This window comes from Mytilus californianus, unplaced genomic scaffold, assembly GCF_021869535.1.
Source record: "Mytilus californianus isolate M0D057914Y unplaced genomic scaffold, xbMytCali1.0.p SCAF_18, whole genome shotgun sequence".
In the NCBI taxonomy this organism is placed as follows: Eukaryota; Metazoa; Mollusca; class Bivalvia; order Mytilida; family Mytilidae; genus Mytilus; species Mytilus californianus.
The window spans coordinates 64,173-87,129 of record NW_026262666.1 but is presented as its reverse complement, the minus strand read 5'-3'; the positions used below and the strand labels follow the sequence as shown (position 1 = coordinate 87,129).

At 31.5% G+C, this 22,957-nt stretch overlaps 1 protein-coding gene and 2 long non-coding RNA genes across 10 annotated transcripts in view; 2 read left to right on the top strand and 1 right to left on the bottom strand.

Annotated features, from left to right (window-relative positions):
* Window positions 1-22,957, top strand: part of LOC127726509 (uncharacterized) — a 264,243-nt gene that overhangs the window by 204,680 nt on the left and 36,606 nt on the right. The window lies entirely within an intron of this gene.
* Window positions 1-22,957, top strand: part of LOC127726499 (centrosomal protein of 57 kDa-like) — a 51,205-nt gene that overhangs the window by 20,032 nt on the left and 8,216 nt on the right. For 2 of the 4 annotated variants that reach the window (XM_052233857.1, XM_052233856.1), the window contains exons 2-5: window positions 4,133-4,319; window positions 9,034-9,414; window positions 15,333-15,577; window positions 22,122-22,199. In XM_052233857.1, the coding sequence (XP_052089817.1) occupies window positions 4,133-4,319; window positions 9,034-9,414; window positions 15,333-15,577; window positions 22,122-22,199 (891 nt within the window). Of the gene's footprint in view, window positions 1-2,509; window positions 2,623-4,132; window positions 4,320-9,033; window positions 9,415-15,332; window positions 15,578-22,121; window positions 22,200-22,957 lie in introns of those variants that run through there. The other 2 variants (XM_052233858.1, XM_052233859.1) reach the window with 2 other exon arrangements.
* Window positions 5,207-7,031, bottom strand: LOC127726508 (uncharacterized). Of its 5 annotated transcripts, XR_007993550.1 has the most exons (5): window positions 6,782-7,031; window positions 6,222-6,333; window positions 5,662-5,941; window positions 5,494-5,605; window positions 5,207-5,437 (listed from the first exon to the last, which is right to left on the bottom strand). It is a non-coding gene; the product is annotated as an uncharacterized LOC127726508 (long non-coding RNA). The 5 variants fall into 5 exon arrangements; XR_007993551.1 differs by lacking the exon at window positions 5,494-5,605; XR_007993546.1 differs by lacking the exon at window positions 5,662-5,941.

Below are 22,957 nucleotides of genomic sequence, written 5' to 3'. Positions count from 1 at the left end.
ACTCATTGAGCTGGGACACTTGAAAAGATCTGAATATGTTTATTGTGTAAAAAATTTGAGATGATATGAACGTACATTTGGAAGAAAGCTGATCTTTTTAAAAGTGTTTTTTCAATACAAAGTAAGTTTTCAAAACTATTAAAATTTATAAATTCATATTCAATTTAAAAGTATATTACAATTGAGCGTTATCATTATAACTTTACAGCCCATCTTTCAGATTAAAGGCTTCTGTTAATTGCTTTTATCTGCAAATGAATTTGCCATTTCAGTTTCAATACGGTTTAATATGCTCAACAGTACTTTCTGTTATACAATGATTTGCATAGAAGTGATTCAATACAAATTTGTATCGTAAGTTCATAACCGAGCTATTGTTAGATAACTGTGCTGTTGTATTGTGAATTGTACGATTTAAATGGAAATACGGTACATTGATCTCTTAGCTGTTTTGTTCTGTATGTAGACATCTCAAACAATGAATAATATCGTGAACAATAGTCCGTAAGATGCTCCAAAGAGATAAATGTTAACTATCTTTTACAGTTTATCAGCCCTTTATCAGTTTCGGCTTCAAGTCAATTCCTGTTTACCAAATTTACATTTATATTAACATTTAATGGTGTTTTTCCATATACACTGAAACGGAAAAAAAAAAGCAAAACCCATTTACATTTTTTAAGTAGTTTTTCATTTCAGTGGAAAGAATAAAATTGGATCTTCATAGTACTAATGTTCCATAATAAAAGATATCTTGATTTAGTTATGCACCTGGGTCGTTTGTTACTTAATTTAGTATGTCCGGGTCAAAATTAGCAGACAGATCTTTGAATGTTTTTTGGTAAATACGATAAACAAGTAGAGGTATGATTTTGATTGAATAAAGATGGTAGGTGTCATTTTTTGTTTTTTTTACAAATTTAAAAGCCTTGTTATTTGGGCACATTTTGTTGAATTTTTTTAATTACAGTATTAAAAGGTTATAAAATGGTGAAAAAATTATTTCAAGGGTATAACATAAACATGATAAATAATTCTAAGTTAACGAAATACATGTATAGACAACGGCAATACAGTGGGAAATCTAGTGAACGAAATACATGTATAGACAATGGCAATACAGTGGGAAATCTAGTGAACGAAATACATGTATAGACAACAGCAATACAGTGATAAATCTAGTGAACGAAATACATGTATAGACAACAGCAATACAGTGGGAAATCTAGTGAACGAAATACATGTATAGACAACAGCAATACAGTGGGAAATCTAGTGAATGAAATACATGTATAGACAACAGCAATACAGTGGGAAATCTAGTGTACGAAATACATGTATAGACAACAGCAATACAGTGGGAAATCTAGTGAAAGAAATACATGTATAGACAACAGCAATACAGTGGGAAATCTAGTTAACGAAATACATGTATAGACAACAGCAATACAGTGGGAAATCTAGTGAACGAAATACATGTATAGACAACAGCAATACAGTGGGAAATCTAGTGAACGAAATACATGTATAGACAACAGCAATACAGTGGGAAATCTAGTGAAAGAAATACATGTATAGACAACGGCAATACCATCGGAAATCTAGTTAACGAAATACATGTATAGACAACGGCAATACAGTCGGAAATCTAGTGAACGAAATACATGTATAGACAACGGCAATACAGTGGGAAATCTAGTGAATGAAATACATGTACATGATGTATAGACAACGGCAATACAGTCGGAAATCTAGTGAACGAAATACATGTATAGACAACGACAATACAGTGGGAAATCTAGTGAACGAAATCAAAAAGAAAATTCACCGTTCTTATGATAGAGTCGTGAAAGTCAATAATAAAACAATGTCGTGACGATTCTAATCAAAAGATATTTCTATAATAATTGTACATTTTAAAGAAATTATTTGTTAAACTGTGTATATTGCCAAGAGAAAAAAAAATGAACACACCACACAGGAACTACGATTTTGTATACACATTAAAACAATAGAAGCCCTTACATGCACCTGAGATTAAATTTTCACTTCTTTTTTTCACATATATAAGAAAAAAAAAACATTTTTTAAAGGAGTGCATGAAACAAGATCATGAAGGTATAATTTGTATAAATGACTTGTCACTTGTTTTCCAATCTTTGTCTTGCATTGCTGTACAATTGTTTCTTTATTTGTTTTCTTAATAAATTTCACAGAATGAAATAGAGAATTAAAAAAATGTATTATCTACAACATTTACTAATTACTTTCTTGATATATAGATAAAAAATTAATTATCACAAAGATTTTCAAACAATATTTGCAAATTTAATCATGTTACCTAAGAATTCCCCAGTTAATTACTGAGTACACAGCCTATATTTGGTTACTCATTTACATAATTGGTATTTGAAAGGAGAAAGTGATTTAAAACAGTAAGAGTATTGGATTGTACACCTGATTGACAGGTAAAACATACAAGTGTAAACATGTTTATATTATAATGTAGTATTCATGCTATACTACCCAGTTCAACAATGTTCAATTGCATTTAATAGATTGGGAGGCATAAGTTGAATATATACATGTTGTTTTAGTGGATTTTATACAAAAATGATTAAGGTATAGGCATTTTATTTTTATTGAAAGCTATATTATTATTGTTCTTGGTATTTTGAAAATTATGTCTTTTTTTGTGTTCTTTTTATGACATTAAATTGTTTATTTTTTACTTGAAATTTCTAAAATGTGCTTGCACTTTACATGCTTTACATGCTAAAATTATGAATATTTATTATTATTAATTAAATGGTTCTTAATTCATGCAAGTAATTGATTTAAAGGTATTTTTAGCTTTTGAAATTTGCACCAGGACAATGCATTGTGTAAGTTACACTTTAACATTGGAATTTATTTTCATATAGATCTATATATATCATGTATATTATCATGTGAAAAGATTTTCTCTGCTTTCGCCTAAATGTTAGAAAATGTGTAATTAAATGGAAGTTTATATCCTTTTTCTGGTGGCAACCTGGTCATTTTCTAAGTTTTATTTTGACTGGAATTTAATAAATTTTAGTTTAGGATTTTTCTGCATGTATACCACATCATTTGCATATATACATGTACTTGTTTAAGAAATATTAACAATTTGAAAGCAAATGTCATGTGACATCAAGCTCTCAAAAATTATGCAATAGATTTTGCAGAATATACATGTACTTGTTTAAATTATTTATTATTTTGAAAGCAAATGTGATGTGACATCAAGCTCTTAAATTTATGTGATAGACTTTGCTGAATGATCCCATTAATTTCAATATATTTTAAGATAACAATTCCTTTATCAAGTAAAAACTGGATATATATCTATGATCATGTAAAAAAAAAATTTAAGTGCTAATTTTTCTGCCATGCATAACTATGAAACTGAATTGAAGCCTTGTTACTTCCTATTACCTTGACCAAAAATGGGCTGTTTTGTTACAGGCCCCTATAACCAACATGTTTAACCCCTCCACATTCTGTATGTATGTGCCTGTCCCAAGTCAGGAGCCTGTAATTCAGTGGTTGTCGTTTGTTTATGTGTTACATATTTGTTTTTCGTTCATATTTTGTACATAATTTAGGCCGTTCGTTTTCTCGTTTGAATTGTTTTACATGGTCATTTCGGGGCCTTTTATAGCTGACTGTGCGGTCTGGGCTTTGCTCTTTGTTGAAGGTTGACGGTGACCTATAGTTGTTAATTTCTGTGTCATTTGGTCTCTTGTGAAGAGTTGTCTCATTGGCAATCATACCACATCTTCTTTTTTTATATCCTTTTAAATAGTAACCTAAAGTCTTACTCACCATAAGTCAGAATGAGTCTACAATACATCTGCCTTATTGACATATACCTATATCTCTGTTCACCCTTTAGTCATAATTATAAATAGATCCCTAGTCCTGAAATGCTGGGTCCCCAAAATTAAAAAAAAAAAGTCAAAGTATTGGCATATTATACAGAAAATCAAACTATGACAGAACAAGGGTTAAAGGTCAGGATACTTTTAAGTGGAATTTCATATATCAGGTGATAGCTTCATTTTCCTTAATAATATATATTTATTTCATTCATTTATTTCTGTAGACATTTTCACCTCATATGGGATCACTGCGGAGTCCTGCAAAACGACCTCTGTATAGGAACCAAGATGAGAGTTTTACCTTGAACCACGACAACACACAGTACCATGAATACCCAAACAAGCCATTTATCAATGATGATTACAGACAAACTAAACCAACAAAAGCATACCCTGAGAATAATAGGACAGGTAATTAAATATTGTTTACAAAGTTTTGTATTGTATACTTTTTCTGTATGGCTTTTTGTTCTTTAAATGCTATGCTTTTGTAAACAAAGCACCTGCATTTTTTTGTTACAGGGTTTGGGTTTAATTTTAAGCATGAGAATTAGGAGATAACTGTATCGTATTTTAAGCTCCAACGGCATTCATTGGTGATTTGATGGTCACAAATTAAGTTTACTGGTGACACTTTTTCTCCATTCTAATGATACTGACGGAAAACAACGTCAAATCATACATTTAAAATCTGTGATACGTTGTCTGTGCTTGCGCATACGTTTTCATAGCATCAATTGTGAATTGATGCCATGAAAATTGGTGGCGTTATCCAATCAAAATGAACGTTACAAACAATGTTGCATTAGAATTTAGGATGATATGAAGGAGAGAGTCATCTCAACCTCTGTTTATGCAATATATCATATCTATAACACGATATAATGTATAATGAAATTAATTAAAATTAATTAAGAAAAATGTATTATAAAAGATATTTATTATTATTATCAATAATAACCCTCAACCAATATAATCCCTCGAGCAGAGCTCTTGTGATTATATTGGTGTCTCGGGTTGATACAGGTGTGATATTGAAAAAGCCATATGATATTCTCTATATAAAGCCTTACTTAAGCATAAATGTTGGATTTGTTTTGAAGCCCGAAAGAAATGCTATAACAGAACAGGTAAGTCATGCGTGAATTTTGACCCCAATATTTTTGAGAAAATTCCTAGATATTTTCACATTATTTGATTTGTCCCTCTAAAACGAAGATCTTACCAGTATCCAACGTTCAGAGAAAACCTAAATATTGTCCCTCTAAAAAGAAGTCTTACCAGTATCCAGCGTTCAGAGAAAACCTAAATATTGTCCCTCTAAAAAGAAGTCTTACCAGTATCCAACGTTCAGAGAAAACCTAAATATTGTCCCTCTAAAAAGAAGTCTTACCAGTATCCAACGTTCAGAGAAAACCTAAATATTGTCCCTCTAAAAAGAAGTCTTACCAGTATCCAACGTTCAGAGAAAACCTAAATATTGTCCCTCTAAAAAGAAGTCTTACCAGTATCCAACGTTCAGAGAAAACCTAAATATTGTCCCTCTAAAAAGAAGTCTTACCAGTATCCATCGTTCAGAGAAAACCTAAATATTGTCCCTCTAAAAAGAAGTCTTACCAGTATCCAACGTTCAGAGAAAACCTAAATATTGTCCCTCTAAAAAGAAGTCTTACCAGTATCCAACGTTCAGAGAAAACCTAAATATTATCCCTCTAAAAAGAAGTCTTACCAGTATCCAACGTTCAGAGAAAACCTAAATATTGTCCCTCTAAAAAGAAGTCTTACCAGTATCCAACGTTCAGAGAAAACCTAAATATTGTCCCTCTAAAAAGAAGTCTTACCAGTATCCAACGTTCAGAGAAAACCTAAATATTGTCCCTCTAAAAAGAAGTCTTACCAGTATCCAACGTTCAGAGAAAACCTAAATATTGTCCCTCTAAAAAGAAGTCTTACCAGTATCCAACGTTCAGAGAAAACCTAAATATTGTCCCTCTAAAAAGAAGTCTTACCAGTATCCAACGTTCAGAGAAAACCTAAATATTGTCCCTCTAAAAAGAAGTCTTACCAGTATCCAGCGTTCAGAGAAAACCTAAATATTGTCCCTCTAAAAAGAAGTCTTACCAGTATCCAGCGTTCAGAGAAAACCTAAATATTGTCCCTCTAAAAAGAAGTCTTACCAGTATCCAGCGTTCAGAGAAAACCTAAATATTGTCCCTCTAAAAAGAAGTCTTACCAGTATCCAGCGTTCAGAGAAAACCTAAATATTGTCCCTCTAAAAAGAAGTCTTACCAGTATCCAGCGTTCAGAGAAAACCTAAATATTGTCCCTCTAAAAAGAAGTCTTACCAGTATCCAACGTTCAGAGAAAACCTAAATATTGTCCCTCTAAAAAGAAGTCTTACCAGTATCCAACGTTCAGAGAAAACCTAAATATTGTCCCTCTAAAAAGAAGTCTTACCAGTATCCAGCGTTCAGAGAAAACCTAAATATTGTCCCTCTAAAAAGAAGTCTTACCAGTATCCAACGTTCAGAGAAAACCTAAATATTGTCCCTCTAAAAAGAAGTCTTACCAGTATCCAGCGTTCAGAGAAAACCTAAATATTGTCCCTCTAAAAAGAAGTCTTACCAGTATCCAACATTCAGAGAAAACCTAAATATTGTCCCTCTAAAGAGAAGTCTTACCAGTATCCAACGTTCAGAGAAAACCTAAATATTGTCCCTCTAAAAAGAAGTCTTACCAGTATCCAACGTTCAGAGAAAACCTAAATATTGTCCCTCTAAAAAGAAGTCTTACCTGTATCCAACGTTCAGAGAAAACCTAAATATTGTCCCTCTAAAAAGAAGTCTTACCTGTATCCAACGTTCAGAGAAAACCTAAATATTGTCCCTCTAAAAAGAAGTCTTACCAGTATCCAACGTTCAGAGAAAACCTAAATATTGTCCCTCTAAAAAGAAGTCTTACCAGTATCCAACGTTCAGAGAAAACCTAAATATTGTCCCTCTAAAAAGAAGTCTTACCAGTATCCAACGTTCAGAGAAAACCTAAATATTGTCCCTCTAAAGAGAAGTCTTACCAGTATCCAACGTTCAGAGAAAACCTAAATAATGTCCCTTTTTGTGCTGAGTGTTATGTTTTCCTTTGCCTTGTCCTCAAGCCATTTTTACAATAGAAAGTTAGTAGATTGAATTTTAAATTGGTTTTTGGGTTTAATTTTACTTCCTCATGTATGGAACACTAACACTTTATTTTGCATGCTATTAATTCGTCATTGCTTTGTCCTTGATGAAGCATAGATTGATTGATAAGATGTTAAGAAGTAATCAATCAATCAATCTCATAACTGTTACTTAAAGCTTTATGGAAATGTAAAAAAGAGAGGGACATTCAAAACACATTAGTCGGAAGAGAAACTGATGACGCCATGGCAAAAAACAACGAAATTGTCACACAAGTTCATCTCAATGTTTAAAAAAGTCATAACGCTTAAAAGCTTATTAATGATCTTATCTTAACAATTTAGAAATCTCTTAGCTGATGTTCATGCAAGGGTACCTGGATTTAGGAGCACGGCTACAATCTTCTTTCCTTGCGCATTGATTTCCATATTAAGCATGACCTAAGGGGGAGTTGGTTCTATAATAGAGCACTATAGTCATGATAGTGGCTAGTTCCATACTAAAGTCTGATCCTATAGTGGCTAAAATTTATAGTAAAACTAAAGTTATGAACATTGTAGTTGTAAAAGTGCTTCTTTTATTGAAAAGTGTCATTAAGACTTCCTTGATATTTGTCTTCAACATTTAACTGTTATCCAGTATTTTAATTCAAATTAATTCAAATTAATAAAAAAACAAATCATGCAGTTAAAGAGGTTATGTAATGATTTAATATTCATATTTCACATGAATACAAATCACAGCTTATCGAAAAGTTTAAATGTATAAATGCCTTTAACAAATGGGTATAAGAGGATTGTGTTAAGTGGGTATTATATTATTTCACAGCCATTAGCTACTCTGATATTTATTTTCAAATAATTATATTGTTGGGACCCTGTAATATTTTATGACCACCCTGAAAATGAGGCATTCTGTCTGTGTGTCTTGCCATTTTCAGGTTGCAGTCCATACAGTTTTGTACTTACTTAAGGATGTTCGCTACTCTGTTTCAGAATAACAAGCCTTTTAAAAGACTGTTATAAAATGATAGTATATAAATAATTATAAAAGAACTAAAAAAGCAGAAAAAAATGAAGGGTCAGTGTGCTTATTTTCGAGATATAAGACACTGAAAATTTGGCGTGAAATTATTCTCTCTAGATTTTTCATACTTTTAACATTGTCTGCTTTTCTCTTTTAAAAACTATGAAATAATAACAAGATTTTTGTAAGTTATTCAAAAAAGGCTTTTAAAACTATATGTAAAAAAATTTGAAAAGAAAAGTAGGGGTTAGTGGACAAATTTTTAATTGCTAAACATGGATAAAATCAGAGGATTCCGAAAATCTGGCAAAAATTCAAAAACAAGAGGAGCAAACATCCTTAAAAGTGATATACATCAATGATACAGCAAACTCTCCAACATAAAAAAATCAGACTTCTAGAGGTCAATATATATGGTCTTCAACAGCATGAACAATATAGATACATTTGGCGATTTATCATGTTTATTAGGTTCTCCAAATTTTTATTTACGCAGCATGGCAGACTTCATATATTTTTATTTTTGTTTGTTCTGTGAGTATTTTTCATGTTTATATTAGCCATGTTAGTAGATGAATAAATATGGCTCACAAGCATATGGTTTTGTTAGGTTTTATGGATTCCCCTTTTTGAATTTACCTTAAAGTTCTTTATATTTGTTATTACAATTTTTTACACTAATCAATTGTATTATCAGCTAGCAGCAGCTTGGTATGTTTACTTGTGTATCCCATGTATGGCATGTATTGGAAATATCATAAGTGAAAACATTTTTCCATCTTAAAAATGCTGGTTATGAAATTCATTATCATTTATCATGTTTATTGACCACTAAATATTTAAGTTAATACAACTAACACCACTTTAATGCAATTTTTTTTTAGAAAATATGTCACGATTTTAATATTGTCGTTTTTTTTCAGCGGTAATATCAGCCCTAAAGAATCTTCAAGACAAGATCAGAAAGTTGGAGCTAGAACGAGGAGCTGCCGAGGACAATCTGAAAAGTTTGGCGATAGAAACAAATAAATACAGAGACATTTTGCAAAGAGACAGAGATATTGAAGAGCCCCGTCAGTCAACTGTGTCTAAAAATACACAAGGTAGGGAGAGTGACCTCCCCTTATCATCAAATCATGTTACATTAAATTTACATCAAGAAAATGGCAGGATTTCTCCGAAAAGTCAACCTTCTTTTTCACAGGACAGAGATGGAGAAGTGACCTCTCTTTCTACTCGCTATTCATTAAATTCACATCCCGATGTGAAGGAAGATGCCAGGAAAATGTTGTCCCAGTCACGAGGTATTGGCCGTAGCTTTGTGTACACATATATAGTCTGCCAGCCCTAACAGTCACACATTTAACCACTTTCCATTTTTATTTTTAGCCACATTTTTCTGCACTGTTAACTTTTTTTGCATTGTGGTCATTAATTATACTCCAAAGCTGGAGAAAGATGTGTTCAGTATATTTCTTTCTTTTTTTTTTTCTTCGAAATCATGACTTTTTTCCTGGAACTGAACTTGTTGCAGTTGGAGAAATTAGAAAAATTATTTGATTTAAAACATTTTGTTTTTAAAACAGCAAACTATCTATTTTTTCTTGCAGTCAATCGTCCACCTTGCTTAGTTAATCCCTCTTCCCTATAGCTAGCTTTTACTGCCTCTTGTATATATGCTAGATCTGCTCAGTAGATTGTTCATTATACCCAAACTCTAAACATATATATTTTTATTTAACAGTTATATACAGGAACAGTATGTACTGGTTTTTGTGACTGCTAGATTTATCCAGTAGCAGCTTACAATTTATTACAAAGCAGTGTCCTTCTCTCCCTCTGCATTTTATATGAGAGATTTCAGTGTGAATAACATTTGATTTTGTAGAGTTGTCCCAATGAATTAGGAGGAAATTGATTTTATGCAATGTTGATACACATAATCTTATTGGATATTTTTGCGGCATCACTTTATGGTTGATCTATGAACTGAATTGATAAAATCCTCCATTGATGCTATTTAATATTTAAAGTTCTGAATGACAAGGACATGTATATGTAAGTTAGCTATAGGTGTTTGCTATTAGCTATGCTTAAAAATGAATTGGGAGGGTGTGGATGGTATTAATGGGTATAGGTGAACCTTAAATTAAAGTGTTCAACAAAGTACATAACTACTATAGGTTTGCATGCATAATATTTTTATTACCAGAAAATTATGTAGCCATGAGAATACACTTTTTCAATGTAACCACAACAATAAATGAATCCACTCTATGCTATCATGACAGTTTCTGTTTTTTTCTCTCCCAATTTTGAATTCTAAAGATCAGATATAAATCTGAACACAAGAATTTTTTTTTATACTGGTTATAGGAATTATAGATTATCGTTGGTTATCTCAACGAGATTGATTTTCTCGCTTGAGCCAATACGGCGAAACTGAAAAAAGCAATCGAGTTGAGATGACCAATGATAATCTGTTTATCGCTATTTTACCTATGACAATGTTGTTCATTTCATTGACAACAGCACGTGTTTCCTTAGTTTCTAGCGATAATTTTCCATATCACTGGACTCCGCTGAGAAAGGAAATTATCAGTCAGCAAGATCAAAGGAAAGTTATGTAAAATAGCGATAATATAATTTATGTAACAAACATGTAGTTGTTAGCTTCAGATTAAAGTGTCTTGAGAATCTTGTCCAGAGATCATCTGTCTTAACTTAGTAACAACTTCATATATGCAAGTGTCACCATTATGTTTAACCTGGTAACAGCTTTTTAGTCAGATTCATACAAGAGCTTTTACGATCAGTTGTAAGTTTTTTTTGGAGTGGATTTTTACTGTCTCTTGGAAAATAGATAATGGCCACTTGATAAAGTAATACAGCAACAGACCTTTAAAACATTTGTGTAAATATTTCACTTCAATACACCACTTAAATCGTGTATAAATATGCAATGTCATATATTATTGTTAGCTTACAATTTGAAAGGCTTATTGTTTGATCTTTCTTGACATTTATAGCCTTTTTTGTAGAAAGGTTGGTTTTTTTTAGGTCATTCTGAGTTAAATATTTGAAAAACCTTTTGTTTTCTAATCAGACAAAACTTGAGGGCCTGTTTTTTTAGAGATAAACTTTTTTTTGTGTATTTACCCAAATAGAAATGGTCTATATATATGCAACCAAGTCTTTTCCCTTTACCTACAAATATATATATATGTGGATTCATTTATTTTCGTGGGTATCAATTTTCGTGGATAGAGAAAAAAAGACGTTTCGTGGTAAACGTAAATTCGTGGATCGCTGATTGATAAAAAAAGATAAATTCAGATACGTAATTCGTGAATTTCTGGTTGATTTAGGATGTCATATAACATCCTTGGTTTGATCAATAATAAAACAAAAAAGAAGGAATTCATTGAAAAAGTTTAAATTGTCAAAATCCTCGCTTGGTCATTCAAGGTTAAAGTGTTCATTGAAAACTTCGATTAAAATCGTGGACAGAGACAACTAATTATATGTTTGTTTTACAATTTATAAATTTTTGTCGGTAATTTTATGAGGCATTCAAATCTCTATGATTGATATATGATTGAAAGCTTACTTCCCTAATCACGGTATAATAAACAGTCATATAAGAAAAAGGTGTGAAAATAAACGTTCCTGTCATAAACAATATTACCTACGGGCAATATCCCCATACTTAATCCTATTGATTTTTAATCACCAGTAATCCAAACTATGACACGGTAATTAACAACTTCTAGTTATTTTCCATGAACAGTTTTAATCAATTTTAAAAAGTAGTTTATCACTAATATTCGTTTTTTTTTATTATTTATTTAATCAAAATACTTTTATCTTCTTTCAATAGAAACACGTGTTATGTTGCAAAGTTTATCGCTAGTCAACACTATACAAGAACTGCATAACATAACCGGAAATAAACATCTGACTCCAAACACATTTTTCGTTGAATTCTTAAATTCGTGGTTCGCTGTGACCCACGAAACCCACGAAAATTGGTATACCACGAATAAAAATGAATCCACAGTAACATTTTCTTTTGAGACCAATTATATTCTGATTGGAACCAAATATGAGTTTTGTTTGAGTGACACATAACTGTGTCGGATAGAAATGGACATTATGCAAATGAATAGCAATACATCTATAAACTATTTCAGGTTGAAAGATTCTCCACGGAAAGTCAGTAACTGTTTGAAAATTAAGTTGTTATAAGAACCTTACAAAACAGACCAAAATTCATCTTTTATTTTGTATTTAGATAATGTTCCAAAATCAATCAAAGTATTATACAGGTACATGTATACGTAATATACTTGCATAAGATCAATTTCTATCCGACACAGATTATATGTTTGTCTTAAGTGAGGTTGTCACAGGAATTGCTGACCTTGCAAGAGTTAAACTGCTTCTATGTTACTTATACTTTAGTTTTGTGGGTAGTGTTTTGTGGTCTTTTGTATTTCTGTTGGTCTTTTTATACGACCGCAAAAAAGTTTTGCAGTCATATATTGGTATCACATTGTCGTCGTCTGCATCGTCCGAAGACATTTGGTTTCCGGACAATAACTTTAGTTTAAGTGTATGGATCTCTATGAAATTGAATAAAAGATTCAATTCCACAATAGGAAGGTTGGGATTGTTTTTGGGGTGATGGGGTGATGGTCCCAACGGAATAGGAATTAGGGGCCAAAACAATCATTTTTCTAGTTTCAGGACAATAACTTGTGTATAAGTATTTTGATTGCTCTGAAATTGTACCACAAGTTTCAATACCACAAGTAGAAGGTTGGGATTCATTTTGGGGGTAATTGCCCAAACCGTTAAGGAATTAGGGGCCAAAAAGGGTCTTAAACAAGCATTTTTATAGTTTTTAGACAATAACTCTTAATTTGTACCACATTTTACAAAAAGAAAAATTTCTTCAAAATTAATTTTTTTGGAAAAAGGAGGGGTGGAGGGAACAATTTTTTTTTTTTTGGGGGGGGGGGGGTAATTTTTTTCCTCCAAAGAAAATTCTCTTCAAATAATATATTTTTTTGGAGGGAGGCGGGTAAAAAAAAATTTGTGTAGGGGGGTCAAATTATTTTTCCTCAAGATTTAAGAAATTGTCAATTTTCCAAAGAAAAAATTGGGGGTCACAATTTATTTTGCTCATTCTTTGTATATAGTCTGAAAACAGATTTACTAAGTATTGCACAAACAGCACAGTGTTTTGCACAACAGCAAGAAATCTTCAATTGAATATAAATTCAAATCATACAACCAATTTCAAGTTCTTTGACTACATTTATTATGTGTCAGAAACCTATAATGTGTCAAATATTTAATTACAATCCAAATTCAGACCTGTATCAAGCTTGAATATTGTGTTCATTTTTGCCCCAACTGTTCAGGGTTGGACCTCTGCGGTCGTATACAGCTGCGCTCGGCGAAGCAGTTTATTGCTTTCTGAAATTAAAATGTCAGTTTTTCTTCGCTATAGTTTGATTGCCTCTTGATATCTTCTACCATTCTTCCATTAAACTTTTTTTAGGTTGCCTAACATTTTTGTAATAACTTTCTTTTCTCTGCTTTCGGGTCCTCAGTGGTGGATAGGTCTAAGCAGTTTAACTTCTCCATCACTAGCCTGTCAACACTGAGGTTGTGAGTTCAAACCTCACCATGGCAGGTGCTTTTGACTCCAATCCTGATTGACAGTTTTCCTGTCGAAGGTCATGGTTCTCTCAGGCACTCCAGCTTCCTCCACAAATAAAACTGACTATCACGAAATAACCAATAGTGCTGAAAGTGGCGTTAAACACCAATCAATCAGTCAATCAATCTTCTCAACTTTCAGCTACCCATGCAGATTAATTGAGCTAATTTTATTTTAAGTATAATTAGTAATTATACACTTATTTTGTATATGCCTTGAAGTGAGTTAGGTTGGGCTTTGTAAAGTGATATATATTTTTTAAGCCCTACCTACGATAGTAGGGAGCTTTATGGTTTCCTCTCAGTGCGACCGTACATCAGTTAGTCCATCCCGTATCAGGTTAAAGTTTTGGTTTGATGATAAAATTGAGAATGGAAATGGGGAATGTGTCAAAGAGACAACAACCTGACCATAGAGCAGACAACAGCCGAAGGCCACCAATGGGTCTTCAATGCAGCGAGAAACTCCCGCACCCGGAGGCGTCCTTCAGCTGGCCCCTAAACAAATATGTATACTAGTTTTGGTTTGATGATGTTTACCATGAAGTCACATCAAAGTGAAATGCATATTCTTTTTTATCAATTTTTCAAAATGTATGTAATATTAAGGTTTTGGACTCAGATTTCATGGTTCACTGAATAAGGGAATGGAATAGTTGATATATTATAAAAGAAATTACTTTAAAAGACATCACTTTTGGAGATGTATCAGTTCTTGAAAGTCAAAGTTTTGATTGAATGATCCATAGGTCATTTATTTAAACTTACACTGGATGATTGCAGGTCAGCAATTGAATTTTCTTAAAACATCTTGTTTGTTTCTTTAGACCCTCAGAACCAACCAATATGTCATTAAAAATTTTCATTTGTGGTTTTATGTCTTTATATTGCAAGCATTTCATAATGTTTTAAATTTCATTGAAATTTTAAAACCTATGTTTTGTCAAATTCAACTTTACACTCAAATGAGTTCAGTATTCAACCCATTCCATAGTGTAGCTAGATTTGATTTGTATATAGGCTATTTGAGATGTTCACATATAGATAGTAAATTAACTTTTATAGAAACTTTTAATATATAATGTTCAACAAAGGCGTAATATTTTAATATTTTATGCAATCTCCATAGCAATTGCACAATTTCAAAGAAAGAATGATATTATATTTTGTTATTTACTGAAGCTTTTCATTTGTGTTTTTAATTTTTAATAATATTATCCAACCAAGCAATAATGAGTGAAATTGATCGTTATATATTTAATTTTGTGGGGTAAATTTGTCATTAATTGATTTTGTACTAAATTTAATGGATTTGATGAATAATTTAATGATTTTGTGTGTCTTCTTTTCATTTGGTCATTCAGTTTGTTTTTCAGTAACATGATACTTAAAGCTAATAACATAAACTTTGAACTTTTGTCGAGTAACCAATATAATCAATTGATGTTCATTCATAAAGATTTACTAATTTGCATGTTTGAATATTCATTAGAGCTTGAATCACAACTGTCGTCTGCTGAGACTAGAAGTCAGCTACTGGAAAAGCAATTGGATTACATGAGAAAAATGGTACAGAATGCTGAATCGGATCGACAGGATGCCATGGTAACCAATGCCTTGATGAAAACAAAAGACAGATATGGTCTCTCCTCCACGGAATTGAAAGATCATGATCATAAAATTTCTGACTTAGAACGAGAACATTTAAAACTGACTGCAACTCAAACATTATCAGAGGTAAAGATACAAAAAATATACTGAACAACACAAGAAATGCACAACCAATATTTTCATTCTCTTAGCAGTCAAAGATCAAATGGTTAACTCCTAAGTAATGATGGTTTGGTCAGAAATTTGGATACTATCATTTTGACGTCAATATGATGAAGGCCATTATATTGCTTATAATATGAAATCAAAGAGTTTTTAAGAAAAAGAAAGAAGTTCAAACAGGTTTTACCAAGACCATGCTTAAACATCATGTTTATGAATAAAAAAAAGATTATGAATCCTTATGAAAATTCTTCAAAACATTACAAAAATATTTTTGTTGTCAGTTTTGTAGCTTCTACTATTTTTACAATATACTCAGCTTATTTTTTGTCCCTTAATGTGCTACTATGAGACAGATCTTATTCATCATTTGTTAATGAACTAACAGCAAAACATTTTTCAACATCAAATTAAAGCATGTTGAGGTCTGAAAATTGAGGTTATTTGTTCTTGTGTAACTCAGTATAGCTAAATTATTTTCTCTTTAGTTAATGAAGATTCATCTGACACACATGCATATAGCTTTACAATTTGATCAGTTCAGTTTTGTCATGACAACACATCTTTGGTAAGAGTGGGCACAGAGCAATCATGACATCTAGATTATTCCCTGTGCACACCCTATGAAGTAGACATACAACTCTCCATCCAAGTCACAATGTGTAAAAAGTAAACAATTATAGGTAAAAGTACGGCCTTCAACACAGAGCCTTGGCTCACGCTGAACAGCAAGTTATAAAGTGGTCCAAAATGACTAGTGTAAAACAATTCGAACATCTTTGCATTTATTAGAAGAACTGAACATATAATACCATGATGAAATAAATTAGGCTTGTGTATATAATATTTTGACATCATACATATGTCATATGAGGTTTAATATGTGGAAATGAGGGGGACTAGCCAAAGTAGGGAGGATAGGATGACAAAACACAACAATCGGTAATATACATGCATGTATATGAGGCAGTACCATTACCTATCGTTGCTATTATCGCTATTTACTTAAATTTGGCTTTGATCTTATACTGTGAAAAATTTTCATATCACGCTAATTGAGTTTTTTTCAGTCGTATGACACCATGAGCCTATATCATTGAGGTTGCCTAAAAAACAGAGATAAACAAATTATCTATGGTCTTTCAAACTCTGGAATGTTTCTCAGCTTAATCTCATCTCAGGGCTGTTGCTCTTTGATTAGATTAGAAAAACCCTCCTGTTTGAAATACACTCAATTATCTTGAAATCTCTACATCATTTTGTCTCTGGTTGATAGTTTTCTCGCTGGCCATCTTACCACATCTTTCTTATTTTGTATAGGGTGAAGCACTGAACTAAAGTCGTATTTATGAGTAGTATTTTGTGCTGGCATTCTTTCAAATCTAAGTTCAGTTATAAATCCATTATGTAATATTTTGACAGGTAGAAATGGTTTTTGTCATCTTTTGATTTATGTATAGTATTTATGATTTAATATGAATGTAAATACCTTTAAATTTCAATTTTGAAAAGTAAAAAAAAAGCAACGAAAATCTATTATGAGTCTTGATAAATGTTTGTCGTATTCAATATCATCGATGGTAATATCATCCAAGCAACATAAAGATTTGATTTGTCAAACGAGGTAATTTGAAAGATCTTATCAAGGGTAATTGGTCATTTAATATAAATAATTTTCCATACATTATGATTCTCAGTTCATGATGATATAAATTAATTTAAAGCAGAAACACTTTAACCATCGACATATTTTCTGGCATCTGGTCATCTGGAATAGAGTACTGTTACAAGTTTTCTAAAGAATTAAAAAAATTTTAAGTCATAATTGCTTGCACCAGACATGTAAACGGTATAACTTTATTGATAAATTTTACCGCAATTTATTTGACATTGCAATAGCTCTTATTTATATCTAAATATGTCTAATTAATTGCTAGAAAATGTGTACATGATCGGAGCATTTCAGTTGTAAATTTACCAAGCAGATTGACATATACATATAGTTTTAATAGTAAAAGTAGTTTAATTGTTATCGGATCAGGTATAATTAAAAGTATAATGGCTTTGTAACTGGAGAATCTGTAAACTGAGCCGTCAGGTTAAATATCAGTTTAATTCTAATTATGACAAGTTGAGTGAATCTATGTGCCGCGACAAGTAACGGTATTTAACTCAACAGGTTAGGGTGGAGACTGGAATTACAGGATATAAAACTATAAATTGTGAAACTGACAGTATTAACTTTAAAATTCTTTGGTGCCCTTTATGTTAAGAGAATAAAAAAAAAAACGCTGTTTGTCAGGCCATAAAAAAAAAATGTTTTTAAGGATAGAAAAATGGAAAATAAGAAAATTTGGATTTATAGTTTGAAACAATACTAAGATTTGATTTTTGTGTTTTCTGCATATATATTATGTACAAAAGGAAATTTCCCTTACATTATTTGAGTATTATATGCCAATCTTTGATCAACTTCACTAGCCAAGGGTTACAATCCAGTCCCTTCTCCACCCTTGGCGGATTAAGATAGAAATTGGGATCCATGAGGGAACGATTTTCACTGGTTACAATTGAAACTGGCTTCATCCAATCAAAAAGTGCCTTTAAGATGATCATGTGTAAATGTAAAAAAAGTAAATAAACAATTGCCACGTGCTGATTATGCAACAAGTCTTTACCCCAAAAACATAGGACAATATATAGTGACAAATTTTAAAGTTCTTAATCAGCTAATTCTAGTTCCTGGGTATGTTTCTTGCGCAAATGTTGGAATTTCGACGTATATTTTCGGTTCCTGCTTCACGAAATTTGTAAAAACACTAGACACAACCATTTTTACACAGAGGAAGGGACTGGATCGTAACCCTTGGTTAGCGAAGATGAACTTTGATAGGATTAATATGGTATACAAGTCATTGTCTATCCCTTAGGCCTGTTCACAACTCTTAACAAAAAGTAGAATTTTCTCTGACTAATTTTCATGTAATTTTTACACATTCTTTCATATTTTGATAATTTTCTGATAAAGTGGTACTTAGTTTTCCCATTTTCCTTATTTCTGTTGCAGATCTAGAGTTTATGTGACTCCAATTGAAAAGTATGTGTATCCCCAACATTCCTTACAAAAACTAAGTTTGCTTTGACTGATTGTCGTGAAATTTTAACATATACTGAATCCTCTTTGATTTTGGTGATTATCATGGTTGTAGTTTTGGAGTTAAGGAACTTTCATTGATTAAAAAAGGGGGGGAGACAGTGTTTCATATGTTGTATGATAACTTGAAAAAATTGATTGCGGGGACAGCCATTATTTAGATATGATTGGTCATTAAGTTCAAAGACTAATGTTAAACCTTTTGCAAACAATTCAGAACTAGACTAAAAATTTATCCACATTTAATATTTATTTAAAATCATTGTGAATACCATCAAATTTAAATTTTTAAAAGTGAAAAAAATTTCGGTTAATATTTTATTTTTCGTAGATTGACAACTATACGGGTACTACATTGACCACAATGAATATACAACTTCAGAATAAAGTAAACAGTTTTAAACCACTCCAAATCAAAATGTTGACTATTCACTTAAGTAAATATTTTATCTAATAGTTTAAATGAAGGTATTATTATAGCCCTAGTCAACAAAAACTTAAATAATTTTTATAATAGTATGTAGAAAGAAGCATTTATTAAAAATTCTGGTGATTTATACGTTTATATTGCTTGATTGATTGCTTTTAATTTTCAATTCAAAAATTTAATTAGCTATAATTTATGGTATATCTTTTATAAATAGGTTGTAAATCTGACATGAAAAAGTGATTTAAATATCATCCTCGCTAATAACTTTTCAATAAAAGTTCTTCAGTTCCTGTATTTTTTAACAGTATTTACTGTTTAAAAGGTACGGTATCAGTAATCTCTCTTTGCCAGCAAGATAAAAGCAAATGTTAATTTTAATACAGGTTCTTTCTTTTAAAATTACTGAAATTCCGTACTAAAGTCTTTCATAAAATTTAATGTTAGTGATGTTTTACTTAAAATGCAATAGGAGTCTGGTTTCTTTTTATTGGGTAGAAAATATGAAATCTAGATAAGATTTATGAAAAAGTTTAACAAAACATGTTAAAACTGGTTAAAGTATTATTAGTTAGTGTGACTGATGAATCCTGGTACATTCAGTGTAAAGTTATAATTTTTTTTCATATAAATAAAAGAAATGGACAGGAATATTAGTTCCATGTACATTCACAATTAGTGGGGGTGGGGTGGGGTGGGGTGGGGGGGAGGGAATAGTACAAAATTACTCAGCTATTTGAATATTGCTTTGATCTAAATGAAAAAAAAAGATCTTACTAGTAAAATCAAATACATAAAATTAAACATATTTTATTTAGAAATAGACTGGATATCAGCCTTATGCATATCTATACATCCTCTAAAAGGGAATTCATACAGAAATAATTCTTTCATGTTATGTCCTATTCTCATTTTAACATGGCAGATATCATACTTGTCAGTATTATACACCTCTCTGATGCTTGGTATACGGGTGATGAGAATTTATATCTACTGAAACATAAAACACATGTCATGAAAGTTTTTTTTCTCAAGGGCTGTTCCAGAATTAAATATTTAGGGGGCAGGAACCATCAATTTTATAAAATTATCATTTTACTTCTATTTCTTGCAACTACCAACAATTAATTAATTTGAGTTCTTCCCATCCCCCCCCGCCCCCCCCACCATGATCAATTTTGGAACAGCCCTAATGAGAAAATATTCAGATCATTAGTACATTGTAACTTTGACTGCTTTTCCTTATATGGAAGTAGTTTGAAGGTCTAAAGTAAATATTTTTAATTCAAAATACTGATTTCTTACATGCTAATGAACTGAAGAATTTATTTGATAGATTTTCAGTACTTCCATGATTTTCAAAATCATGTGTCTACAAAGTAGATGTATCATTCCTTTTTCTTTGTCATTTGAACAGTCTTTATTAAGCTAACAGATATTTAAATAAACAATTTAAGAATAAAAAGCATGTTTGCTAATCTTTGATGTTTACCCAACTACAGGTGTTCAAAAATTGCACCATTCTGCAAAATTGATAACATTTATACACTTCTATTGTAAGAAATGTCAGTGGTATGCATTTTTAAATTTAATAAATTTGAACAACATTATTGAGTTGTTGCTGAGAAAGCTTTATATGGGTCTGTTTATAGAAATTCAAGAATTCTGTTTGATAGTAAATTTTACCGAATGTTGACACAAGACTTAAGGTTTATTAGATAATAGGTGTTATAACATTGAGGGGGCTAATCCAAGGGGTTAAATATCAATGGACGATTTACACTGTACAACTTATTAAATACCTTTGTGAACGTTATGATAGGAAGGTGTCTGACGGCAGACGTCATGGAATCGTGTAAATGATACCATTGAAATTACGATGGCTGTAATCTACAAGATAAGAATTTTGAACTGTGTTTTAACACGCTGTGATCATATATTAAATATGTACGAGGAAAAAAGTACTTTTGATAAAATAGATTAAAATTATTTACCATGCTTTCCCCCCACATTCATGATTCATGTGTTTAGCACAACAAAGTAGTTTTACTTATTAATTGAACTGTCATGTCTTTCTATGAGGCAATCATATCAGGACGTTCATAACAGCCCATTTAGATAAAAGGCCTTAATTTAAATATGTCATATTAGATCTGGAGCTAAAATCCATGACAAATCAATCAATATACCGGTATTCATTTATTTTCAAGGGTACCAATTTAAGTGGATTAAGGAAAAATTGTATTTTCATAGCTACTTGCAATTGATTTCATACTTTTAACAAGCTTACAAGATTCACATTCATTGTTTTCTATAAGATTCTTTAAAATAAGAGCGCATCATAAAACAGTAGTGAATCCCCATATAGAAATAAGGAGATGTAGTATGATTGCTAACGAGACAACTATCCACCAAAATTCAAATAAAGTGGATGTATGCAATTATAGGCAACTGAATGGCCTTCAACAATGAGACAAACCCATACTCTATAGTCTGCTATAATAGGCCCTGACATGAAAAATAACACACAATTCAATTGAGAAAACTAACGGCCTAATTTATAACAAAACAATTTGCGAAAAACAAATACGACAGACATGAACCAACAACAAACACTGAACGATAGTATAATAAAATTTAGAATGGAAACAGGGAATGTGTCAAAGAGACAACAACCCAACCAAAGAGCAGAAAACAGCCCAAGGCCACAATGGGTCTTCAACACAGTGAGAAATCTCGCACCTGGAGGCAGGCTTCAGCTGGCCCCTAAACAAAAATGTGTACTAGTTCAGTGAAAATGGACGTCACACTTAACTCCAACAACATATAAATGAAACAAAATTTAAAAAAACAACCAGCATACCTCAAATTTATTGATGACCAAAGTACAAGAAACACGTCATTAATGTGTAAATTGTTTTTTGCAGAACAAAATAAGAGAATTAGAAGAGAAATTACAAGAAGAAAAACATCACAGAAAATTATTAGAAGAAAAAGCTGTTGAGGTTAGTAACATTTGGGTAATACTTAAAAGATGATGTTGAGTAGACCTTAATATGACAGCAACTAAACACCAAGAGATCACATTAGTAAGTAACATTTGGGAATACTAGAAAGATGATGATGTGTTTTAGTGAAAATATGATTTCAAGGTTTTGACAAATTCTGCATACAAGTCTAAAGGAAATCTATATTCCATTGCACACTTAAATTTGTGGTTCACATTTAACAGAAACCCAAGAAATTTAGCATCCCATGAAAATAATGAATCCACATGCAGTATAATAATTTGTGAAAATTTCATATATGGTAAATGAAGAATTTATTATGTGTAATTATTATTGTGATTGACAATTATCATGATAATGCAAGATTAATATTTGAAACTTCATGAAGTTCTGCATACAAATAATGCTATCAAAATGAAAAATTCAAAGTTTTATTTTTGCAACGCCTATCATGATGTAATTTTCACAATAATAAAAACAAAATTTCTGAATAAACAGTTTTTTTTGTCTTGTGTCAACCTAGTTGAAAAATCTAGACTAAGTCAAGCTGTTTTCAATGGTGGCGGCGGCATCTACCATGATATTTCATTTTCATGGAGATTATTTTGTTCCACACCCTCAGTCATGGTCTATTGACTTTAAAACTTTTGCTAAGTTTACATGTATTAGTTCTTGATTAGGTTAGTTTAAGGGGAACTATTAGTGGTAGATCATTGATATTTGGTATGCAGATATATTAGCCTTGGCACATCTCA